General features: G+C 44.0%; 2 protein-coding genes across 3 annotated transcripts in view; one reads left to right on the top strand and one right to left on the bottom strand.

The window, feature by feature from the left end:
* Positions 1 to 8,656: 8,656 nt before the first annotated feature.
* On the bottom strand, positions 8,657 to 14,557 carry rdh8a (retinol dehydrogenase 8a). The gene is made up of 6 exons (XM_084037301.1): positions 14,219 to 14,557; positions 11,779 to 11,940; positions 10,598 to 10,777; positions 10,085 to 10,178; positions 9,808 to 9,991; positions 8,657 to 9,674 (listed from the first exon to the last, which is right to left on the bottom strand). Exons 1-6 carry the CDS (start codon positions 14,322 to 14,324, stop codon positions 9,447 to 9,449), a joined length of 954 nt encoding a protein of 317 aa, XP_083893427.1. The 5' UTR covers positions 14,325 to 14,557; the 3' UTR covers positions 8,657 to 9,446.
* Positions 14,558 to 22,436: 7,879 nt separating this feature from the next.
* Positions 22,437 to 25,322, top strand: part of col5a3a (collagen, type V, alpha 3a) — a 42,916-nt gene continuing 40,030 nt past the window's right edge. For both annotated transcript variants that reach the window (XM_084036488.1, XM_084036487.1), the window contains exon 1: positions 22,437 to 22,677. In XM_084036488.1, the coding sequence (XP_083892614.1) occupies positions 22,605 to 22,677 (73 nt within the window). In that variant the 5' untranslated portion in view covers positions 22,437 to 22,604. The remainder of the gene's footprint in view (positions 22,678 to 25,322) is intronic.

Here is a 25,322-nt window from a genome sequence, read left to right as displayed (position 1 = left end):
TCGTAAGGCCAGTGGAATGAAGGTCTGCATTATTTCACCATACAAGGGCCTGTTCTCTGGACCCTGCCGAAACCCTCCGCCACGCTCACCACAGTAACCAAACTGCTGTGAGCTCCGCACATTTTCTTTGTGCTTTTGTTCTGTAGCCTTCTTGTATGTGCAAACACTTAAATGCGCAGACACAAGCCACGGCGTCTGACTTTTCTTCTGTCCTTTTCAAAGTGTGATGCTCCTGGGTGCTGGGCCATATGACGTCTGCTAGACTGGTTTGTGATGAAGCGTGTGTTCCTGTTTCCACATGCAGACACTCGCAGAGACAGAGAGGGGCAGCAGGTTGCACGGCGGTGTCGCACAGTTTCATGATAGCGGGGGTAAGTCTGTAAGGCGTAATCGGAGAAGTCATTTGAAAAAAAAAAAACAAGTTTCGTTGATGGCCAGAGACTCACGCAACCTTTTAGACAATCGAATGACTCACACTGATCAAGTACAGACCGCTGTGGCGTCACTGTTCCCACCTACACACTTCTGAGGCTGAGTTGTTGATTCTTTTTGTGTGTCTGCCTGGCATGCGCATAAAACATGTCAGTAATTCAATATTTATATGCCGTCAACGCTGTTGCAAACATCATCAGCCCACTATGATTGTTTATCTATCATTGGCCCACAGAGACATCCGACTGACACAGAAGCATATACAGTTAGAGCCAACCGAAAAACTTGCCTGGCTCAAGAGAGTCAGTAGGGATAATCCGCTGTTCCTAGACCCTCTGACCTGCAGACGTTTAGCAGTGTTGGCACGTAGTTGCAGCTGTCAGCCTAGCATCTATGGGAGATCTGTGTTTAATTTGTAAAAGCGGACTTTGCCAGAATACAGAGAGAGAATGGAGAGAGAGAGAGGGGGGGAGCGGAGGAAATGAAGCCAGTACTTTTGTCTGTGTGTTTAAGACTCGAGCAGACCTGTGATTCTGAACTCTGTCGCGAGCGATACGGCTGAGGCTGGACCCCTCTGAGTTATGCGTATGTGACAAATAGAGACGTTTAAATTCAGCGTGTCTGCTGTGGAAAGAGTTGTGTAAGTGGTTGTATGTTTCAGTGTACGGGTGTGTGGGAGGGTGGGGGTTACTGTGAAACTGAGTAGTTAATAGTCTGTGTTTGTCTGCAGATTACTCTGGCACGGGCCAGGGCCCACAAGCCTGGGAGAATCCACTGCTCTCCAAGATTGCCCAATGCGAGCACAACCCATCTGAAACAGCTATAGTACCCCACCATGGAGAGTCGCTTGTGAGTTGCACACACAAGACACAGAAACTAATCCTCACCGGTGGCCTCTTAGAAAAAGTTGATTTACTCTCGGTTCCTCCTTTTGTGTGTTCAGACTTGTGCGAGGGAGTGTGTGCAGACGGTAAATTGGGGGATGGCGGTGACAGGTAACGGTGATTTCTGTCAGGTTTTTCTGGTTCTACTCGGTGACTGTGGCAGTCAAGCTGAAGCCTGCCCTCTTCCCCTCCAGCCTGGGAACCAGAGCAATGGTGCCTGCTTACCTAAGTGCCTGGCTGCTCTCGCTGGGAGCTGTTCCCATCCCAATCATCTGTTTATTATTTTCCTGTGAGGGCTTGTGCTGTAAGAAAAGACAGGAGGGGGCCGTGGAGGTCAACCTGGAAGGAATATTCTCCCATGTTTCGTGGAAAAGACCTCTAGAGACTGGGCTGGGATGATGGGATATTAAACATGAACAAGTCATAAATGTAAGGGAAGTGGAAAACAGTTCAAGACCCTGCGAGGTTCATGTAAAAGAAAGCCCTTGGTTTTACAAGGCCAGTGGTTTTGTGAGGTGCCCGGACTGTTCCACTGGTTGGCTTGCTTTATGTCAGGAACAAAACATAGGACACCAACCCCAGGCAACAAGACATACAAAACAAAGCTGTAAAAGAGAAGTCTTAAAAACAGAGAAGGCACATACACACTGTGCATAATAGACATGCAAGAATATCCCTGCTTACATTACATCATGTCCTCCTTGGGCACGAACACATTTTGGCTGCAGGTTTACGCCCACTTTCACTTGACTGTGTCGACATTATTCATCTGTTGAGGTATCACACTTCTAGTCCAGATGAAGGTGTAAAACCCATACGTTGTTGATAACCCTCCCTGTGTCTCAAACACACATGCGTTTGTTAGACTCAGCATCATGTGGCTCGCTGTGTAGCTAGTTGTTTCCACTGCTGCCCTGAGGGTTTCTGGACAGCAACATCAGCGGTGGGTTTTGTGAGCTGCGGAGAGTGGGTACAGGGTACATTTGACCTCTGACCTTCCCACAGTCTCAGGAGGAGAAGCCTTTTTACTGAGAAAGGGAAGAGCCTCTTGTCGGTCCCACATAGTTCTCTCAAAGTCACATTCCAGGGGATGCTTTTCCCACCATGGACCAAATACATCACTCTGTTCTTTCCTGGAAAAAATCCAAGGAGTGGGCGATCACATGAGTAGGGTCCTGCCCAATACTCATGGCCGACTTGACCTTCAGCAAATGCCACAGTTAGGCCATTCTCCACAGGTCAGGGGAAATATGAAGAGGGCCTGGATCTGGCAGAAAGGTCTGGTCTAATAGGGCACAGAAACATTTGGTTGGGAGGAAGGGGGGCAATTAAGGAGTGTAAGACTGAAGTCACTCTGAAAAATGTAATATGATTACTGTCTACACACACACACACACACACACACACACACACACACACACACACACACACACACTATACATGTTTCAAGAATACGTTCTCATACTGTCCTTAAAAGTGATATCAACATGTAAAATTACAGAATGTATCACTTTGAGCTTTGCTTATTTGCTGAACCATCATTCCATTAGAAAGCATTACTGGTCATTTCTTAAATGGCCATATAGAGCTTAGAAATACAAAATTATATAACAGTAACTGAAGGACTATAATAAACACATTTTTTTGTGTCATTATGGCCAAATACGGTATGTCCTCTGGTTTAGGCATTACCTAATTAAGAAGGGGTGGGCAGCTAGTTATTAAGTTCCATATATCGTTCTAAGGTTGAATATGTTTCCTCAAGGTATTTAATATATTGCTGTCTTAAGCATTCTTTGAAAGCATATATAATCTATCAATCTATCTCTCGCGATAACAGTAGCCTCCATACAAATATGAATTATAATAACACAATTTAGTTTCTGAGATGTATTATTCATTGTATGTAATATTTAAGGTTTAAACAATTCTACACTACTACTTAAAGGTTGTATCAGCGACTCTGGTTGCCCTCACTTCCGTTGCGAGATCCAAAACAAACAGAGCCAGCTAGCCCCTCCCTCCCGTGTTTTGAAAATGATCATGGACGCGCATTTTCATGAACGTGCCGCCCACCCCTTGTCTGTGATTGGTTGGAACACTGTTTATTTTGCTTTTGAGGTGTTGGTAGTACCATTTGTTTTTGTGTGCGATCTCGGAGCCTAGGCTGCCTAGAGAGACGTGGTTTTTTGACGGCCTGCTTATGGGGCGGGCAGCTAGCGGATCGTGAGGTAAAAACAGATGAATGTGATCATTTATGTTTCGGCCCAGAATCGCTGATACAATTAAAAAAAAAACCCTTTCAAACCTTGCTTTACATCGTAGTGTTATACTACACTTTTCATTGTTTATTTGTAATTTGTATGGTTCATGTGTAAGCATATCATTTTGTTTGGATTGCAAAAAAACAGAGAAAAGAAAATGATGATCCAGATGGGTTTGCATTGTTGAGGGCTTATACAGCGAATGGCACCAAGATTGGCTTTATTCCAGTTCTTAACAAGTACAAGTATTGGTTGAAAGTATAAGTAAGTAAGATGGCAATCTGATTTACTCGCTTGTCTATTTCCTGCCATTGTGCACACTCTCTCTGCATCACATCTCCAGCCCTATGTATATGTGCACCTCTGAGTGCATTTAAAATGACTCACTTCCGAACTCTCTCTTTTATTGAGCAGTAAAGATGTAGGTCTCTTTCATATCAGGAAACTAAAATCATGCGATCAGCCCGTATTTGTCAGAAATCCAGCACAAGTCTTCTCCCTCAGGGATTTTCTTTACGTCGCAACACTTCCCCTCCGGCAACCGAAACCAGGCTGTGCACAGACAAGCAGATTTTAAGTATGCCAGGCCTCGGTGTCTTTGCCGCAGGGAGAGACACACACCATCTAGATGAGCAGATCAGATAGAAGGAAGATGAAAGAGAGAAAAGAAATCGGAGGCCGAGGTGGGAGGAAGAGGCTTACAGTGTGGTGTGGTTTTCTTTCTATTGCACATGCACACACACTGGGATGAGAAAAAAAATAGAAGTGTGAATGAATTAGAGAGAAATCTAATTTGTAGTGATAGTGTGTTAGTAAGAGACAGACTGGGAGAAAGGGAGAGATGGTGGGTGAGAGGGCGAGCGGCCAAATGACAGAGGCGTGTTTGTGTTCTGATTAGGCTGAGCCAAAAGGAGGCGGCACACCAATGGAGATAACCAACAAAGACATCTCTTCACTGGGGACAAATCTATGAACATCTTTTCACGGTCAATAAACGGAGGCATTCTTTTGTTTTCATGAAGGAAAAAAAAAACCCGTTGCTTCGGTTGATCAACGAATGCAGCACAAAGTTTACCGTTCGTCTGCTCGTGAATGGAGCAGATGACCAACACGCCTACTGGTTTTCCAGTTTCGGGCCATGGAAGTGCGCTAATTTTCCTTATTCTTTATTTTTGAGTGAGCCGTCACTGGAAGATATGTTATCATTATTTTCTGAACTGAAAGTCTTTAACGTCTATTCTCTGGCTGCCAAGGTATGATGCGCTCAAGCTGAATAAACAATGATGTGGGCTCTTAGGGTTAAGGCAGGCTTCCTGGCATGGGCGTGCCCCGTACCCTGTTGGGTTTCTCATCTTTATGGTTGGTGACAGTGAATAGATCAGATTCATGGCAGTGCTGATGGAGTCCAGAGCGAGGTTTTCTCTCTGGCAGGGAAGTAAGGCTGGGACGCAGCCAGGGTTGCCAGGCGAGGACAAACTTCAATACTGATAGACTCTTTGATGAGGTCACTGTCTATCACACAAAGACAAATGGGCTACGAGACTTTGCATACTGTCTGTCTGTTTGTCTGTCTGTCTGTCTCACACACACACATCCACATAAACACTCACTAAACTCACTCAGTGCCAGCAGCATTAGAGAAAAACAGCCATCCTTGGGAAACAAATTAGAAGGATAATCATCGCTTGGATGAAAATATTCCCTCCTTGGTGTCGGTCAAACCAGATAGCAAGGCATATGCTTATTCTTCCGTAAATTAAAAATATAAATGCTTCGCCGCACTGGATTCCCAGACGTCTAATTACAACACTGAAAGAGAGAAACAACTCATCCATGGTGGAAGAGGTTAGAAGCCCAGGAAAAGATGATATGTTACAGGAAGAAAATATGTGAACAGGATGGTGAGAAAAGTGTAATGTGCTCTGTTTATCTGCTGTTTGGACTCCTTCACACCCTTCGACTTGTGTTGCTCATGAACAGGAGTTTCAGGTTTTTTAGCAAAAACTACGTATTGTCATCAGCGGCTTTGCTGTCAGACTCCTCTTGTGAAATAGTACACCAATCTTACCTCATTGTCCACAATAAAAACACGAGGCTCATGTTACCCCCAGATTCAGATTACATCATCTCTAAGCCCAGCAACAATCAACCACCATCCCCTTGTTTGACAATTATCATGCTTGTACACCGAATGAACCCTTTAATCACGGAGTTTCACAGTCATTGGAACTGGTAGTTTTGAGAGAGTGAACAGAGCGGAACAAAACGATACGGCAGCCGTGTCGCAGTCTGGAAATTCCTGCTGGATTGTTTATGCTCTGGGAGAGCAGCGGGGAAAGAGGACAACACTAATGTTGTAATGATGGCGACAATAGTGGTTCTGTGCATGTAAAACAATGTGTACGATTGGCCAGCTATAGACCCAAGAGTCTTTTGATTTATGTTTTGACCTCCAAACGGTCCTGAATGGCCTGGCAAACAAGCAGCTCTACTCAGAACGAGAGATGATGACCTCCCCCCCCCCCCCCCCCCCCCCCCTCCATGTGTGAATAAACAAGTGACCCACGTTGGGTCTGTGAGAGGTCACTGCACAGCGGAGTTATTGAGATGGACAGAAGAGATGGCAGACAGACAGAGGCCTCAGAGAGGCAGCGAGTGAGTGAGTAGGAAAGAGACGTGGAAGGAGAGATAGACGTTGGGTGTTTGTTTCTCCCTGTGGCCTCTGCTGCCCTAATGGACCCGGCCGCCACAGGCCAACTACGGGGCAACTTGGGCTAACCCTGTTTGGACTATAAAGATTGAAGGCTCCCCGCAGACCCCGGATCAGCTATACGGATACTAATATGTCCCATGTGGCTACATCACCAGTGGCATGCAGCCATTAAATGGTGACTGACCTCCACCCTCCACCTTTTTTCCATCTGTCTTGTTACGTTATGTATGTGTATATATGTATATACACACATACGTGTATAGTCATATGGCAGTTCAGAATCCTTGATAGCAAAGGAGGTTATTAACAGAAACAAAATGGAGACAAATGTTGATCCATCCTGACCCGGGATCAGGCTGAAGCACCCAGTCTAGACATCCGCTCCACTTAATGCCAGCATCCCACAGCACCCAGATCTCTCTGCCTTTCGTTTGCTTCATCTGCTTCTTTCACACGTTCCCTCTCTTCTTTTCTCTTTCCCACTTACACAAGTTTACTCGCTCAGTTCTCACAATGTTCTGACCTCTACAGCTCCCCAGTCTAGATCATCCCTCTCTTGAGTCGGGCTTGGGTGTGGTTCACTGGTGATGGTGATAGTGAAAGTCCACATCCAATGAACCGGCAGCCAGACAGGTTTCAATGAATGTGTCCAGACATGCCAATAAGCTTTTTTTCCTACTCTCTACTTGTGTTCACGGTCTAAAAATGCAAATGGGTTGTTTGTCAGTACACAGCAAGGGTGCATGAAGACAGACCCTATGCATGTTTATTGGCTCAGTAATTGTGACAGGGTTACAATTACGAGAAGACCTAACCATGTCACGCTGCCCTCATTATACTGCAATTACATTGTTGATTGTGAAACAAAGGTACACAACAATGGTTTGATAAGACCTCTTGTTTAATGAGACTTTGCTGTAACTCCTGTGTTCATTCGATTAGTAAACAGGTCTTCCATTCAGTCCCGGGCACCCCAATTCTCATCTCCCCAAATGCGTCAAACTCCCACCCCTCGCATCCCAAAAAAACGCACCCACCCCCTGCCCTTAGCCTTCAGCGTCCCACATCAGGTCTTGGCATCGCCCTGAACATTCAAGACACACAGACTCCTCCCCCAACCTCCTCCCCTCCTCTTCCCCTCCACCCTCCGCACACACACCCATTTGATTGTGATTGACAGCCTCTTTGTTCCATTGTGCGGAGCTGTCGCCTCTGATGAAGACACATACACAGAGCGGAGGCGCTGCGCTCATTGTACACCGCACAGAAACTACAGGTCTGCAACCATTTGCACTGTCGTCTGCTGATGAGCTCCATGCAGTGGGTGAGTGTAAGCAGCCTGGGCATGGCAGGATGGGATGGGACAGGGTGTGTGCAGACTGGGCAAACCCTGACTTGGCCATCGGGGCCAGACTGCAGGCCGCTCCGAGTGTGGACCAGGGGGTCCCGGCCCTATGGGCTGAGGGGGCCAGCTGGAGAGGGAGGCTCAGTGCTGCGCAATGTGTCTGAGGAGGCCGTCATTAGGGTTCACCCCTCCTCAGGGATGGGAACCAGGTCACATTCTCTCACACGGCACAAAGCAGGGTGTGTGTGCGAGAGGGGTGGGGGTTCAAGGGAGGGGTTTTGATGGGGAACAGGCCATGACCTCTTTATATCCATCAACAGATCACTAACTTGGCCCTTAGACATGCTCAAACAACACATTCACACACGCATACACACACGCATGCATGCAAACACATGCTAATGTGTGTGTATGTGCACAGACAAAAATGCATATGCAAAAAAAAAAAAAAAAGGACGTGCTCTCAAGAGGCTTTATGTGTCGTCACCTGAATGTGGTCTCAATAGCTTAAAGTCTCTGTTAACTGAGATGACATGAAAACATAATGGTGGTAATAATGTTTAAATTAACCATTCAAAATGTTCTGTATGGATTGATGTTGAATATATTGGCACATATATTGTTACAAAACTAGTGTATGAAACCAATCTGCTCAAACAACATGACAGACAAGTCTGCAAGAATCAGTCTATTCCATGATGTTGGACTTCGTCGTTCTCAGGCTACATACGGCAAATTCCTTTACACTACAGCTCCAGCTCTGCTTGCTGATGGTTCTGTGAAATCTACAGGTTGGCTGCCAGGATAAATAAACGGTGAAATACTGCCCCCTCTTGTTACCAAAGGAGTCTTGCAGAGAACAAGAGAGAGAGAGAGAGAGAGAGAGAAAGAGAGAGAGAGAGGGAGAGAGAGGAAAAACCTTGCAGAAATTACAATAAATTATTTTAAAAAAGTGACCCAAAGTGGTCACATTTTGTTATTGATATCCTTTAAAAAAAAAGAAGTAAAGGAATAAATATAAATCAGAATTTTGTTTATTTTTAAATCAAGATGCTAGATTAAAAATATCTGACCACCCCTTCACAAACCTTGAAAAAAACAAAAATATTCAGTTTATCAAAAAAAATTAAAAATATGATTTAACAGCAGTTATGACCATGAGAACACCATGATAAGAACAACATGAAATTAAGGGCACACAAATAAAAGCAGATATATTCATTTTGTCTCTGTCTTACATGTTAAAACTCTGGTGAGCCTGAGTGTACGTCTAGGCTAAACATTATATATAATTATTATTTCTCTATCATTTTATTGTTTCTCTTTGTAACTGAGTTCATTTTTTGTGCTTTGTTGTCTTTCCATGGGGCTCGTATCTCATATCCTGTGTTGGAGGTTTCATTTAAACGATATAGACATCTAACCACTATACAACCACGCTGTATCTGACAAGGCATGGCCTTAGTTTTATAGGATGTATGCACAATAATCAAATGTGTGTGTTGCTTGTATTTCTGTGCCTGCACGTCTCACTCTGAGTGTGTGTGTGTGTGTGTGTGCATATGAGTACATGAGGTCATGCCGCATACAATATCTCTGTGACAAACTTGTGCAATTGTGCATGTTGTCTGGCAAAGCTTATCATGGTAGTGTCTTTGAACTAAAAGGCACCTCCTCTCTCCAGGGTTACTGGCTCTTGTCTACCTGCTTAGCCCAAAACCTCAGGAAAAGGCAGAAGAACTTGGAGGGAGTCAACAAAACTGGGAGGGGAAAGGGGAAGGGGACAGGGACAGGGTCGGACACTCTCTTTAGTTGGGTGAGACGGTGCGTCTACGCAGGCAGCTGCATGTCAGGCACTTGAGGATGCTCATGGTGATGTGCATGAGAGGGCCAAAATTGAAGAGGAGATTGTAGAAGGTGTTGACAGAAAGGCCACCAGTCTCATCTGCGTACTTTAAGGCCACAATGGGTGTGTAGAGGCTGTTGGTCAGATTCCTGAAGCGAGGTCGGTTTGACTCAATAACCTTTTTAGTGCACTGGAGGGACGAGAAGCAAAATACAGTTTGGATGGATTTCATTGCTACGTGGGCTGGTTGAATGTTTGTCACAGTTCACCGAAACACCACATTGATTCTTGAATTGGTCAAATGTGCGTTAGGTTTCTCTTACTTTGGCTATGTCCTCTGGTGTCTGGCCCATGGCTTCAAATATATCTATGGATGATGGCAGGTAAACGTCTTTAAAATAGCGCACTGTGTCAGCATCGACTCCCGGATACTCCATCTTGGCCACGTCCTCCATCATCTTCGTCTCAAACTCCGTGTGCACCGGGCCGGGCTCAATCATGGACAACCTGTGACCAGTCGGATACGGAGACGCTTGTGTGAGGCAGCATGTACGTTACAAAGCAAAGACAGATGTGTAGGAAGAACAGAGGATCATCTACCGGATATTGAACTTCATCAGCTGCACGGCCATACTCTCGCAAAAACCTTCCATGGCAAACTTAGAGGCAGTGTAAACATCATTGAACACCACTCCTAAATCAACAAAACAGAGGGACAAAGGACGCCATCACTGCATTGTACTTTCAAACGAATCAGTACTTAATTAACAGCAGGCATGTGTCAAACATCATTTACACATAAAGACCGGAGATACTCACTACAGATAGGTGTTACATAGGACAATGCAAGTGCCAGAGAGAATGGTAAAATCAGTTTAGCCCACTTGCATGTGATGAAAAACAGCTTATCTGATACACTGATTCAGACGGTTTAGAAGGTAGAAGGTTTCAAGTTTGTTAAGTGACACCAAGATTGTTTTGGTTGTCATCATGTGTGATACTATAGTTTAATAAACTGGTGTGTAATTCTAAATCCTAATTCCAAATCTGAATGCGGTGCTCCGGTCTTTAAATGTGTTTATTTTTTTGCATTGTTATACACCCAAATCCTACCCTGAAGACCCATGACGCTGCTCATGACCACGATGTGTCCAGAACGCCTCTTCTTCATGTCTGGCATCACTTCTTTGATCATCCGCACAACACCAAAGAAGTTGGTCTCAAATACTCTCTTCATCTCCTCGATGCTGATGCTTTCCACGGGTCCCAGCAGGCCAACACCTGCATTGTTGACTGACAGGAAACACAGTCATATAGAGATGACAAAACCTGCTTGTGTCTCCATCAATGCCATTATCACAACTTTTAAAAAGATTAAAGTCACGTTTTTGAGTCAATGCAGGTGGCATTTCTTGATGCTGCCACCAGGTGTCAGTGTAGGACAACAACAGAGAGGTGTGATGTAACACCAGTCCATGTTGAAAGGGCCTCTTGGTCTTGAGTAATTAGGTGAAGGGGGTTTAATGTTGGATTGGATAGACTGAGATGGAGGCAGGTTTGTAAATAAAAACCTCATCCCGACTAAAGGTTTAAACGTGACAACCAAAAAGAATACAATCATAATTGACCATATTACCACAAAATGAGTTGATCAATACCATGGACCCAATTAATAGTTGGTGACATGTTGACATTTCTGGGTTTCATGATATACGGTTTGCTTTGTTTTAGCTGGACAGAAAAATAACAAGCAAAAGAAGGTGTTTTTAGCAGACGGAGCTCCATACAATAGTTTCAGCTACATTAAATAGTTAAGATTATGCATCTATCTGCCCACTGGAATTTCAAGATTCTCCCATCTCCTTCCCCCCACCTAAGTGCAAAAGCATGGAGGACAGTGCTACAAGAGATGGACGGCCAAAAAAAAAAAAGTGATTTAAAAAACCTTGCTCTTGCAGTTGTGATATTATTACAGTAATAACACGGTACTGTGATAGTTTGCTCTCCCACTTGACAAGTCAGTTAGATGTTTACTCTTTCTGTCTCTCGTGAAAGTATGACATTACTGTTTGTGTTACATGCAGGCTACTGTCACGGGATGGTTCATGGTGAGTGTTCTATGCATTTGGTTATCGTTCTGTAAGGTCATACATTATGTTATGTGTAGTTATATAGTCTAACTATTTACCAAAGAATGATCAAAGAAACACATGTACATGCTGTGGATAAATCAAATGGCAGTGAAAGCTGGTGAAGGAGTCAAAGGGCAGATTTTAAGGAGGGGTCAAACTCACTCAGGATATCAATGTGGCGGTCCTTGACGTTGTTGATGCATTGCTTGACCGACTCGTCACTGCACACATCCAGTGGAAGCAACATCAAGGTCTTGCCATATGTGTCTCCTGCTGCCTCCAGTAGCTTGTCCTTCTTCTTCAGATTCCGCATGGTGGCGATGACTGTTACGGAGAAGTGGAAAAATATTACGTAACTTGTATGATGATGTTGCTTCAACGATATAAAAAAGGGCCTCTATATTACCTGAAAACGATTATTTAGACTCATACAGTAACACACCCATGGAACCGCAAAGGCTGACTTTTTATTGGAGTCATTTTTTGTCAAGTTTTGTCTTGAAAACATTGTCACTTATGATGACTGTGCAACCTCTGATCTCCCTAAATGACTTCCCAAACACACACACACACAGACACACACACACACACACACACACACACACACACACACACACACACACACGCCGACTGAGACGTGCAGGTCAGAGTTCCTAGAAACGACCACGCCTGTCAGTTGACACAGAATTGATTTCCTGTGAACTTTACACGCTGGGCCACATTAACCCAGAGGCAGACGCACAGGAATCTAGCGCAACCACTGACAGCCTCTATCAGCACAGCGCTGGCATTGGCTTCTTCCATGTCGCCTGTTGTGCTAACACTTTGCTGAGTGACGCTATCTCCCAGAGAAAAGAGAGAGACGGGGCTGTTGCACAACAGCAATCAGTGGGAGTAAACAACCTCTTCTTCACACATTCGTCCCGATCTACCTGTTGGCCTTGGCAGATAACGGCAAACCCTCCCCTGATTCTTGTCTGGACAGAGACAAGCTTGGAGAAGCAAGATTAAAAAGAGAGATTGCTGTGCTGCGGAGGTTTTGCATTGCCATAAAACTTTACAGATGCAATATTTCACAACGTATACAAGGAAAATAGGTGCATTTTCTTCTTAAAACGTGTCGTCATACATCTCAGTCGAAGTAGTCGAATACACACGATGCACGTAATGACGTCTCATGAAGTCTAATTAAGTCTAATCTTATGATTTGAGAACTGTGTGTCCATGAAGCAACAAAGAGATTTAGAAGTGAACAAGAGATCCATTGTTCTTCTGGCTCCTGCAGGAATTACTCTTGGGCCGCTTAAACATTCTTGAATTAACCACATTGCATTACACACACACAGCGGTCTTCTTGGGGTTTCTCTGGGTTTGGTGCATGCTACTGCAACGTATTATTACTTTCTACGCAATGCAATATTTAATCTCTAAAGACCCTGGGAAAAGGGCAGATCAGCTCCGATGCTTAGAGGTGGCCTTATGGAAAGCAGGTCACATTGTGAAAAAGAGATCTGCTCAAACCAGTGTCGTGGGAGCAGTTAATCCATTTTGTTTTGCTCATCTATTTCACGGTAATAAATCCCATCAGACCCCCAAAGGGAAAAAAAACAACAACCTTAAAGTAATATTTGCACAGTGGTTCCTAGAGGAGAGCCGTAATGACTTTGTTCAAATCGGTTTAATTAGGTACAGTAAACGATGAATGCTGAGTTCCCGGGTTTCACTGTTGTCTCTGTCGGCCAACAGCTAATGATGTTATTCTGCATAAAGTCACATATGACAGCGGTGGGGGTGTTGAAGGCAAACTCTTCCCAAGATAGGGGGGGGTGGGGGCTAATGTAATTCTGTCTGAGAGAGAGAGAGAGAGAGAGAGAGAGACAGAGAGAGAGAGAGAGAGAGAGAGAGAGAGAGAGAGAGAGAGAGAGAGAGAGAGACAGAGTTTTGGAGTGACATGATGGCTGGGAAGACGCACAGACCAACAATGTCAAAGTGGGACACTAACGCCACTGTGCACCAATGAAGACTTCAAACAGGGCCCTTGCTTTGGAGTGAACCCTCGCTTGTACAGGTCTCAAACTTTGTCCCCCTTTCAACACTCGCTCCAGTGAGGGGACTATAGGCACATTAGACATGGCACTAAACCGGGGCAGGCGGTCTACAATTCACTGCGGTAAAAGAGGGGGCTTTGTGCTGGAGAAGTCACTTGAAAGAGACCTGACAAGACTCCTTTTATGAGTCCGCCTGGAAAGCGGCATCCTCGCAGAGCCCGAGCCTGGAAACGGAGCTTTTCAGATGATAATTGTTGAACCAAACGGACGACTGAGCCCCCACCCCCACCCCCCCAGTCCTTACAAAGGGGACACGGATCCGATATCACCCGGGTTAAGCACGGACACTGCACCAAATCACTTATTTGCGGTAAGACGGAGAGTTGCGCGTGAAAGTCAGCAGAACTCTGCGCTTTAAAGGAGAGTTTGTGCACGAGCGGAGCGTCGCGGGGGGAAAGTAAACACGGACTAGGTTTTCAAGCGAACCACTGTTCCAGGCTTGCTGCTAAACCAAAGTCCGATCAAAGAAACAATGTAGAAGAAAGCGCATTTACCATGGTAACGCTTCTTTTCATCTTTGGCCAGCGTGACGGCGATCCGTAACCCGATGCCGGAGGAGCAGCCGGTGATCAGCACAACTTTCTGCCCGCTGTTCGCCATGATCTGTCCGGGTTAGGCGCCGTGTTTAGCAGCGCTCCTCTGCTCTGGATGGTCGTTGCCGAGGGAGCTACCGATCACCGGACTTTTAAAAAAGTAAAGCGGATCATGCAGCCGCCGCAGCCATGTGAGCCTCTAATTCAGTCACATGTTCAATAAAAGCAGTCGCCACAAAAGGACGTGGCGATGCAAACACGCGTTTAAACTTGATAGGGGCCGCCTGCCCTAAAATGAAGTTAATTCCTTTAAAATGTGTGTGGCCGTGCATGCGCGCACGTGCGCGTTTGGTTGAAGGGGCAGTGCTTATTTGATTTCTGAGCTGTGACCCCCAACAACAAATAACAGTCACAATCACACGCCACTCACGTGATGTTTTGTTCATATCTGATGGCATTTCATATTCTTCTTAATAGTCATTATTAAGACGTTTTACTTTATGGTAGCCTAGCAAACTTTTTACATTTTATATTTATATATATACTTTTTTTAATCTTGAATTGGATTAGTTTGGCGAATTTAATTTTCAACGTAAATGTGTTATATTTGAGCTGTAAATAGACTATTATTGAATAAATATATAATAATAAATATAATAATAATAACAATTATTATTATGTTCTTGGACCTAAATTAAGCGCTTGTTGCTCTAGGTCATTTATTAATAAAACCAGTAATTTACCTTAATTTTGGAGGGTAATGTTTGTAGTAAGTTAATGCGCTGCATTGTACTGCTACCTGGTGGTAAGAAACGGTGCAGCACACTTAAGAAGCACTGACTAAATGCATAAGCCGTCATCCAATAAATAAATACAAATAATAATAAAGCAAACTGCATGATGGGACCCAAATATGAACTAAATAAAAGAACATAACATAACATAAGAATGGTCTGAGTTGGTATTACAATTTTGCAATCATGCTGTGAGCAAGGCTCTGTCACGCTGACTGGTGGACACTAGTCTTGATGGATGTTGTCAGCGGTCAAAGTGCAGCTGATAACATCTTCGACCCGACTTGCTCGGTTTCACTGATGAAAGGCCACAGTGCAAGATTCAGAGTCTGCCATGTTCAGGCATGTAAATGTGATGCAATCACTTGCAAACTGTACGTTTCCCCATTCACTCTAATACTGATCCTCATTAGACCGAGAAGGGATGAGTGGACGGTCCAAAGAGCAATCCGGAGTGATGACTGACTGAGTGATTTGTTGAAAGTAATCTCTCATTCATACTCTTCTCTTTTAAGCCACGTTTTCCATCCCCTATGAAAGGCCTTGCCAATTTGAAATGATGTCAAACACAACGCCGGTTCCCACAATTTAACGCATACCTTCTTAATGCTTTAACATATTTGGCAAATTTGTTTCTGTTTTGAAGAACACTTTGAACATTTGAACTGGGGTTATTATGATGAATCTCAAGTGCCTTTTGTTTCTTGTTTGGACGGAGTTAAGGGGAACTACACATCATTCGTCTGATAGATGTGGGTAGAAAGTAGCGAAATGAGTTTTGGGTGTTTTCTCTGTTCTTTTACTGGTGCAACTAAAACATTACACACCATTTATGATTCATTTCTAACAAGATATTTCTGTCAAGCACACAATGATGAATGTATGCCCCCCTGATTTAATCTTTCCTCTGGTTAACCCCTTTAACCCTATTCCCATTTAACACAGTAAAGCATTGAGGTAAACTCAGGTTACGTCTATTGTCAATAGCAGACGTTTCCATCATAGCTTTGAAGGGATTCTCCCAAAGGGAAGACATATTTTAACAATGAATGGAGTCCTGGGTCAGCTGGTAACCAGCAGGCAAGTCAGGTTTAGTCTTGTTGTGAGAAAAAAACAACCTCAAGCAAGTAATGTATGTAACATACGAGAACGCATAATAAGAAATCTTCATCCAATCATCACTAGTGATAGACTAGATCTGTTAAGCTGACAACAGAGCAGGCTGTCGGCTTACATAAATTTCCTCTTGCTGTCTCACAAAGCTGATGTCTGCTTACTAAGTACTAAGCTATGACCCATTTCTCTCGCCAGCAAGCAGAACTTTACAACGAGGAAATAAAAGTATAATTTGCATTGTCAGATAAAGCAGCTTTAAATCCAAGCTGACACAGTGCAAAACAACATGCACTGCAGTGACATTTTGGATTTATTTATTTAGATTCTGCTATGTTTCAGATTTGAGGCATTTGGCTGACAATCTCAGCGTCACCTACAATTGTGTGTAAAGGCAGAATACAACAGTAGTCTCATATGAAAAACAGCCTGTACTTCACTAATGCTTTTTTAGTATTTATGGCAGATCACCAGGTGGTGGTCTGACAGAGAATGAAAAATGACCATGAACCTTTGACCCGAATCAGCTCACCACCACTGATTGAACAATTAATAATATATAATAAGAAACGAACAACCCAAAGGCTATTTTGCTAACAAATCATTCATTTGAAGTATCTTAACTGACCCCTATTATAATATATTATTCTATCACTGCCTTGAAGAGCCCAAAGAGAGAATCTTAAAGCGGCCCACCAGTGGATGTGGTGCTAAAAGGGCCGGAGTAAGCAGCTGGAGTAAGGTCAGGGTCGTTCCTGCATGCTTTCCCCTGTGCTTCCAGAGAAAGTGGACAGGTGGTGTAGATGGTGATGAAGAGGGGTCCCGGGCAGCCGGAGAAGTCTACCAGCCTCCGAGCTATTGCTGTGGAATTTCCGAAGGTTAAGGCACTAAGACACAGACGGAGTGAGGAAAGAGACGCAGAGGAGTGGATAACACAAGCCCACACATGCTGGCCGGCCACGTGCTTTCTCTGCTTTTAAGGTCTCCTCCCTTTTTCACCTCAATCATCCACTTTCCCTACTGCACATCTGTGCCTACGTACCCACAGCATTTAACCTCCCAATCGGTTTTTCAACATCCTTCATCAGAGCTCGCACTGGTCCCCTCTGAGCACCTGAGCATTTATCTGCAAACTCTTTATCAAAGTTCAAGTCATGGAAAACGACAAGCCCATCGCTTCTAATCCTACTTTTATAGATAAATAGTCAATTTCCTGTGTCCTGACATTATGGATACATGAGCAGACACTCCTCTCGGAACATTCCGTGGTTTCCCAGCTGTTTTATAAAGTCAATGTCTGTTTTCACTCTTTCTAATTAAAGATGGATTGGGTGGTTACATGCTGTTATTCATAAGTATCTGCACTTCAAATATTTTCTACTTTTTAAAAATATAACATTTTTATGCAAGCTTTTTCTTTTTATCATCATGTACATCACACGTTGGTGTTGGCCCTCCTGTAGGTGGCACCTCCATGCAGCAGCATTGGACAACAGATATGCCCTGGCTGATGCTACTGGAAGGATAGGGACTCTGCCTGTGTGAAAAGGGCCTCGAGGACTGGAATGTTTGCCACCGGTCAGGAGTGGCGCTTTCTGCTCTTTTGTGTGCGGTCTGCAGAGGAGGTGTGGAATGCAAACTTCACGAGAATAAAAGGGACGAAAGGAAAAGAGTAGCTGGGGGTCGGTGGGCGGGAGGGAGAGAGTGCAAAGACTTAGAAAGGAGTGAGCTGGGAGAGTGTTTTAGGGGCTCCGAGGAAGCTGGAGAACACGGTTAATTGAGTGAGAGTGCTAAAAGTGGCGGCCACGGGGCTGCACCAGAAGAGGAGAGTTACAACTGTTGCTGCAGCTGCAGACAGTGAACACTCCACAGAGAGTGCTTGGAGAGCAGTGGCACCCTGAAGATCATGATGTGGCATTTTATGAGCAGTTAATGGCATTCTCAGGAGCATGCATAGAGTTACAGCTCATCACTAAAAGCCATTCGTACAGTCTCAGTTCATCCAATTCAGATTGGACTCAAAAACACTCTTTCATGTAGTTAATTTGAAATACAAAAGCAACAATTTTTGGTGGCACAACATATTTTCATGGAAACAAGCTGACGCATAAAGAACATTGCCACTTGCAGATTATTCATTCAAAGAGATGTAACAGCGTGGTGCCAGTTACATCTAATCTCAGGCAAACCAAGAATTTAAATGGATTCCCCGGGGGGCTGTCCACTGAGTAACTGTGGCGCCATGTCGTCAAACTCCTCTGACTAAGTCATTTTCTTATCTGCTCTTAGGCTAAAATTTCCAATACACTTTTATATTGGAAATAAAATGACTTTAATAGCCCCCGAGTATCCGAGCATATAGCAGAAGAAAGCTGGTGTTATGGGGACCTGAAATTCAAATGTTTTCCACGCAGAAGAAAAGTTCAAAGAAAGGTTTACCTCAATTGGTCTGCAAATTTCTACATTTCCTTGCTATTTAGAGATCAAAACGAAATATACTGCATTTGTGCTGTAAACGGTAAAGAAGAGCGTACCAAGGGGGAGCTTGAGTGGTTGAGTTTATTTATTCTATTTGTTTGAGCAGCTCATTTAACAGACATGGTCCTTAGATGTTAATTAGTTTAGTCTCCTGTCATCTTTCAATATAATAATTATCACCAGACTGACAGTTGTCCTCACTGGCCCCAGTGGAAAGAGCGAACTTCCACACACTCTCTTTCTTGGTTTGTCGACTAACAGCAGGGTTAAGCAACTGATTGCGTGGAGTAATTTATCTGAAACCCATCTGTCTCCAGCTCAGTTTTGGTTTGATGGCAATCTTGCTCCTTTCAACCAGACCCAAGTAATACCGTTCTTTTTTTTTAAAACATTCCAAATACCATAATAGGTTAAGGGAAGCACAGTGGTGATTAAATTCCAATCTTCCCCTATCTGATGCTCACTCTGCCCCTCTTGTACTGCAGGCAGATAAACCACGAAGACCTGTTGCAGGATAGATTTCTATCACAGAGGTGTTGTATGTAAGAACACATGCTTTCAGATATATGGAGATACTTCCATTAGCAATCTATGGGTGGCACAACGCGTTCCTCTTCAGGTGCTTTTATAAATCAGGGGTTTTACCAGCCTCTCATAGATTAACCTACACTTTCCCAAACAAGCAAAATGTGCATTTATTCAGTGTCTGTGTTTTTTTGCCTTCATACCGTTAAGGAGAACACATTTGTTTCTTGTTTTGAATTCACTGACCAAATCCACATTTTACAAAATCCCACATGAAAGGTAATATTTCTTTTCACCATTAGCACTGAAACCACATAGCTTTTCATCCGTGTTTTATAAATTGCATACAGATGGGAGCAGGTTTTTTTTTTTTTTTTTTTAGAATCTCCATGTGTGGAAAAAGCGGTAATCTGAAGGTTCATTCATATTCCTGCTCTGAATGGTGAAAGGAAGTACAAGCTGTCAGGTTACACACACACGCACATGCACACACACTCACACAAACCATATACTTAGATCCACAATCATCATTCACAAATGATGATTATATCATCATTATATCGCACTGACAGAAAGTAATAACAATATTCATCACACCATATATAACTAAATGATATCACAAGGCCATTAGGAAGCTCCGGAGTGATTTGTAAGGTGCTTATTTCTTAATGACTGCGTAGGGAAAAAAAGGAACATTTTCCCTTTAAACAGACATAAATCAATGTTTGGCAAAATGAGAGAGTCAGCCGTCTCTTTGCAACTATGCATGCATATCTTCCCTGACAGTTGGCCTGTTGTCCTGTTGTGGCACGTTCTTCAACACAGGGAGCAGAACCGGAGGCAGCCTCGATTGAAAGCCCATCTTATGGTCTCTAATCCTAAAACGCTCCCCTTGAGGATTAATGAGGTTTCACTTTGTCTCACAGGGCCCAAAATGTGGCGATGACAGATCACTTCTCTTCACCTCCCACCCTCTCAGTGATTTGGCGATAAGTAAAGTCAACCATCATTTATCAGCACAGAATGACCTGCAGAGGGAGAGAGAGAGATACTTCCAAATTGTAGCACCATTCCACATGTCTGGGCTAATCTTCCAACTCCGATACTGGAAGCACATGTAATTCTGAGGAGGTAGAGAATAAATACATTCAAATGACAGGAGACTAATTTTACAATAAGGGAAAACAGAGACACGTCCTCAAGTTTTCTGTCACGTATTCATCTCCTGCCAAACTTCATGGGATTTTTTTGTTGTTGGAAACCGTGTATCCATAAATGCATGTCAAAAACACATGGAGTTTAATTTAATGTCTCTGTGTTCCCACATATGCGAATAAAACAAAGTTTCTTTGTGCTGATTGATTATCAGGATAAAGAGTTCGCCAGCACGTTGTTGAGCAGCATTCATGTGTTTACATCCACTTCAAAAAAGGATCATGCATTCAACTTACATTAATCAGTATAAGTCTGATTTATGAAATTGTCTTGGTTAATAAAAGTTGACAAACTACCGTCATTAGACTAATGGATCCTCTTGATTTGAACTGGAATTTTCCTGATCCATTTTGTCTGTTTAATCGTGTGTTTTAAAGAATGATTATCTGTCAGTTATTCCGTAATTGGACGAAGGTACATAGCACATACTCTGGAAATATTTCTCACCCTGAGCTCAGACTACCCACTGGACTCTTAGTAACTATCTGCTAAAAGCTGGTAGGAATGTGGCCCTGACTCAGGCTCGCTAAGCTGGTACTGAGAAGGGAAACAGTGGGAGGTCAGGGGGTCCGTTGTTTACCTACCAGATCAACTTAAACCTGTTCAGTTATCGGGGTGATTCTGTCAAACCTCCTATCTCTCACTCTTTTCACTCTTTAATTGCTCCTACAATTTAGTGTTTGAGGCTCAGGAAATGTATCTTTTATCTGATTTTTCAGAGAGGGTTATTCTGAAGAATTTAAAGATGTTTACAATTCATTTACAATATTTACTATGAAGAAGCATTGTTTGGGATTTACATCAAAACTGATGTCAATGATTTTTAATAAAAGAGAGAAATAATGGGCGTGTTCCTCCCTCTTTTGGCGGTTTGACTTCTTTTTTTTTTCAAATTCTCTGGAAGTGCAGTTACATCACGAAGGCATGTTGTAGCTTGGACTCCAAAAACGTTAGCATTGGTAATTTTCCAATTAGACAAGGTCTTCACAAGTCTTATCTTTGAGCAGAGCTCAAATGAATACCACAGACTTCCTGAAATGAATTATGCAGAACTGTATTTGGCCTGCACAGGTAACTGACACTGTATAAGTTTTGCCAGATGATTGGGACAGATGTCCCTGGCAGTATAAAGAGGTGACTTTTCACAACTAATATTTCAGCTCATTGCTGTCAGCGAGACGTGTCTCTATTAAAAGATGAGTAACTTCCAGATATATAATGCAACTCAAATACGTCTTTTCAATATTTTGATTAAACATGTGCAAATGGATGCTTCTGTTCTATGGATATTGTTCACATTAAAGAGCTACACAAGGCAGGATGACCACTCATCCCAAGGGGTGTGAAATAACACACCTCATTTTGTTTAAATAATAGGTTTTAACCAGGTGTGCCTGCCCCTGAACTAGCCGCCCCCGACCTCTAACCTAAGGTGATTCGGCCTCCAGCCTCGCTGTGGTCAAGCTCCAGTCTGAACAAGCATTGCAGAAATGCTGCAGCAATGCTGAGCTGCAGATAAGACTGATGGTGGAGATAACCCACCCTGACTCCATGAAGCGGCCAGTGGCGTTGTAATGCTGAGGTGCATTCAACTAGCGGCGTGTGTGAAGTTCAAAGCTCGGATACATCCTCCATCCTCCTCACTGTCAGCTGAACGTCAACAGGGAATCAAATCACAAGAGTGACATAATGAGATATCTGAACAGTTTGCACCATCAGCATCATTATCACCATCATTAATATTATCCTGGTGGTCACTATATTCAATCACTGTCATATATAATTGAATGTTATATTATAGCCTACATTCAGGTTGCTCATCTGTGGATAAGATATGATGATAAGATATCAGAGCGTTGTGCACCACTTTTAAGAAGTGAGACAAATGATCGCTACTAGCAATAAACAAGAATGAAGATTGGAGTTTTCTGCCTCTCATCCACCCGTCCTGGGAGCGTCTGTGGGAGGGAGGAGGCGGAGGAGGTGGAGAGCAGAGGAGGGAGGGAGGGAGTGATGGGGAGAGGGCGAAATTGAATGAGAGGGGCAGAGCGAAACTGAGACGAGCCACCACAACAAAACTTCTCCAACAATCAAGCAAGTGGAACTACAAGACTTGGCTTCTCTCCTTTTCTTGACGCATGGCTGCTCAATCCCCGCGAATATAACTCCAGAGTAAAGTTGTGGTGGCGGAGGCAGAGGGGGGGTCTCCGCTTGGAAACAAGATGGACCATTTCATGAGGAGGAGAATACCACTGTTTCTGTTCATGCTGCTTCACGTAACGACGAGCCGAGCTGGTAAAGTATAGTTTAACACTAGTTGCACCCTCTTCGTCAAGTTTCCGCGACTCTTTTTTTCCATTCATCACTATGTCTCCCGCAAACAAAGTTATTGGCGCAAAAACACTGCATTTTAAGCTTGACCGTGGGTCCTTCACAGCCGTGCATATGCGCAATTATGCACAAGTTATTCTTCCTGTAAGCACACACATTAATTATCCGCGTCATTGCGCAAAGGGCACATTCGGATTGATTCGGCGCCTTGTCCTCCAGCCTGCATTTTAATTGCACACGTCGCCGCGCCTTTGAATTCTAATGTGTCCTTCCGCCGCCGCCGCGCGCGCGCGTCAGGTGAGCTGGAGGACTCGCGATGATGTCATGTTTTGAGTTTGCTTGTGACCGGCGTCGGTTTACTGCGAAAACGGTTTAACGTCGGCTTGAGAAAGAGGTGAATGGCTGAACACTTACCGAACAGAGTAGATTAAAATTCCTGTCATGGATCCGTTTAATGTGCCCTCTGCTCACACGGGTCCTGAGTGAAGGTGCTTAGCGCGCACGCTCTTACCGCCTTAGTTATGATTATTCTGGCACGCTTGAATAGTTTACATGTTTTACTGTCGGCAGTTACCTCAGCTCATATATTACACTCCTAAGTCGCACTGTCTTGTAGGAGTGAAGGAAGTGGACTCATTTTTCAACGATCAGCCTGCGAGGGCCTGATCTCTGTCACATCTGTCTGTCTCCGGCTGTCCATCACGCCGCCCCGGGACACACTATTGCATTTTCAGGCTTGTTCAGCAAGTGGTGCACCCCTTTAAAGACTCCCAGTAACAACCAGCATGTGCATACTGTATGTTGCATGGTCCACTGCCGCCCACACAGGTCACCATGCCCTGTGGCTGCATCTGAGTATCTTCAACATGGCAGCAGACCGTTCCTCGATGGAGGGACATGCCTCAACAGCAGGAGTTAACCCTGTGGTCACCAGACGTGCTTAAAGATGCCCTCCACATGCACCCACTTTATGGCTGGAAGGGTTCGTAGGAGTTGGCTGACATAAAGCGACGGCAGGGGAGGGGGGGAGAGCCAACTGACATAATCACATTCAAGCGACACAGCGGCTGCGGCGTCCACTGCTCTCTAATGAGGGCCTGTGAAGTGAGAGATGATTTAGAAGTGCGTGGGACATGTGGTGGTGCTGATATGGCAGCCTCAGATGTGCATGTGGTTCGATAATGTGTTTGCCTCTCGGAGTCCGTATCCTACATGTTTATGTGTATTACAGTGCCAGAATATTCCCCCATGTGCTTTCTGTGTGTTCGACAGAGATGAGAGGACTTTGTAGTCATGTTTGCTGACAGGAAGTGAGACATTCTTGCACACGTCCACAGCTTCAGTCAGAGTCCTCTGTACTTTTGCCTCAACAGAGTTTTTCTTTCCTTGTTTTCTTTTTGTGCTCTTCCTGGGAATAGGCGGTGTTTGTTTTTGTATTTTATGTGCCTTATCTTTCCCTTTACATTACCATTCTCCTCTTGCTCATGCCCATGCCTCATCCTTGACTGGTTCTATGACGGAGGGGAAATCGTGCATACAGCTCCCTCACTGTGTCCCGTTTGATCCAGCCTTTTTTTGCCAATTCTGCACCAGACTCCCAAAGGAGGACGGCAATGCTTGTTCGCCTTTGATCCAGTAACAAATTAGTGGCAAATGAAAACAAATGAAAAAGGCAGCTGAATTTAGCAGGATAGAGACTAGGAAAAGAGGACTTGTACGCTTGTTACAGCTCTAGCGTTTCATTCTGCTATGTGAGTTGGAGTTTCTCTATGGAATCACTTAACATCAGTATCAGAGATGCTGATATCTGTCACTGCTTCTCAGACTTTTTGATGAGGCAAACTGGCCCCTTTAATATGTAGAAATGCTGCCTAAATACTTGATGGCGCCGGACTGCAATCTATAGTATTCGACGCACATCTGGCTCCCAGAACCTCAGTAACTCCCGTCCCCTCCAGCTTCTGGGACTCTGGGTTTCTGATCACTGGATGCTTGAAGAAGCTTTCTGTGGGACTAGTTGGAGATGCTTCTTGTAGAATTGCAATGAGCAGACATCAGAGGGGCTGACTTCTTTGCAGTCCCCTTACATTTCATCTGTCTCTTTACCCCACTTTATGGGGCCTCGGAAAAAGTTTTTTTTAACAGCCATCCATCACATGCACAAGCACATTGAAGTCACAGTAGTAAGCTTTCCTCCCAAAGCAATCTGTAGAGTCTACCCTCAGTGACGCGGTGACCTGGCTCATATTTCTACTTCTTTGAACCTGCCAAGTCTCCTTTAGCATTAAACTGCAAACACAGAGAAGCGAACATCTTTAATTTTTTAAATGTCCACTGGAAGCACAAAGGAAAAGAATGAACCCGTCTTGCACATGACGTGTGGTAGCAAATCGTGTTGTGCTTTGACTTTGTTACACTCCATAATAGCTGCCTGAGAGACTAAATGACGGCTTGGGGTTTAAACTTGAATGGGCTTGGTCATGTGCACGCTTGCATGTTAATCCTCTGTGCCTGAAGGTATGTATGGGAAGCTGTGATTGTGTTTCTTGTGGAGGTGTGTTATGTTGCATATTTATGAGGAAGCAATATCCTCAGAAGGATAAAAAACA

Source organism: Eutrigla gurnardus, assembly GCF_963514095.1.
Source record: "Eutrigla gurnardus genome assembly, chromosome: 20".
Taxonomy (NCBI): Eukaryota; Metazoa; Chordata; class Actinopteri; order Perciformes; family Triglidae; genus Eutrigla; species Eutrigla gurnardus.
The sequence above is the reverse complement of the archived record's forward strand: the minus strand, read 5'-3'. Positions and strand labels throughout refer to the sequence as shown.

What these genes read in the sequence shown, in the direction of transcription:
- rdh8a (XM_084037301.1), bottom strand. Translation starts at nt 14,324, where the DNA reads ATGGCGAACAGCGGGCAGAAAGTTGTGCTGATCACCGGCTGCTCCTCC. An exon ending in TGAAAAGAAGCGTTACCATG is followed by an intron (nt 11,941 to 14,218) that starts GTAAATGCGCTT and finishes TCTCCGTAACAG; the next exon opens with TCATCGCCACCATGCGGAAT. An exon ending in CCGCCACATTGATATCCTGA is followed by an intron (nt 10,778 to 11,778) that starts GTGAGTTTGACC and finishes GTTTCCTGTCAG; the next exon opens with TCAACAATGCAGGTGTTGGC.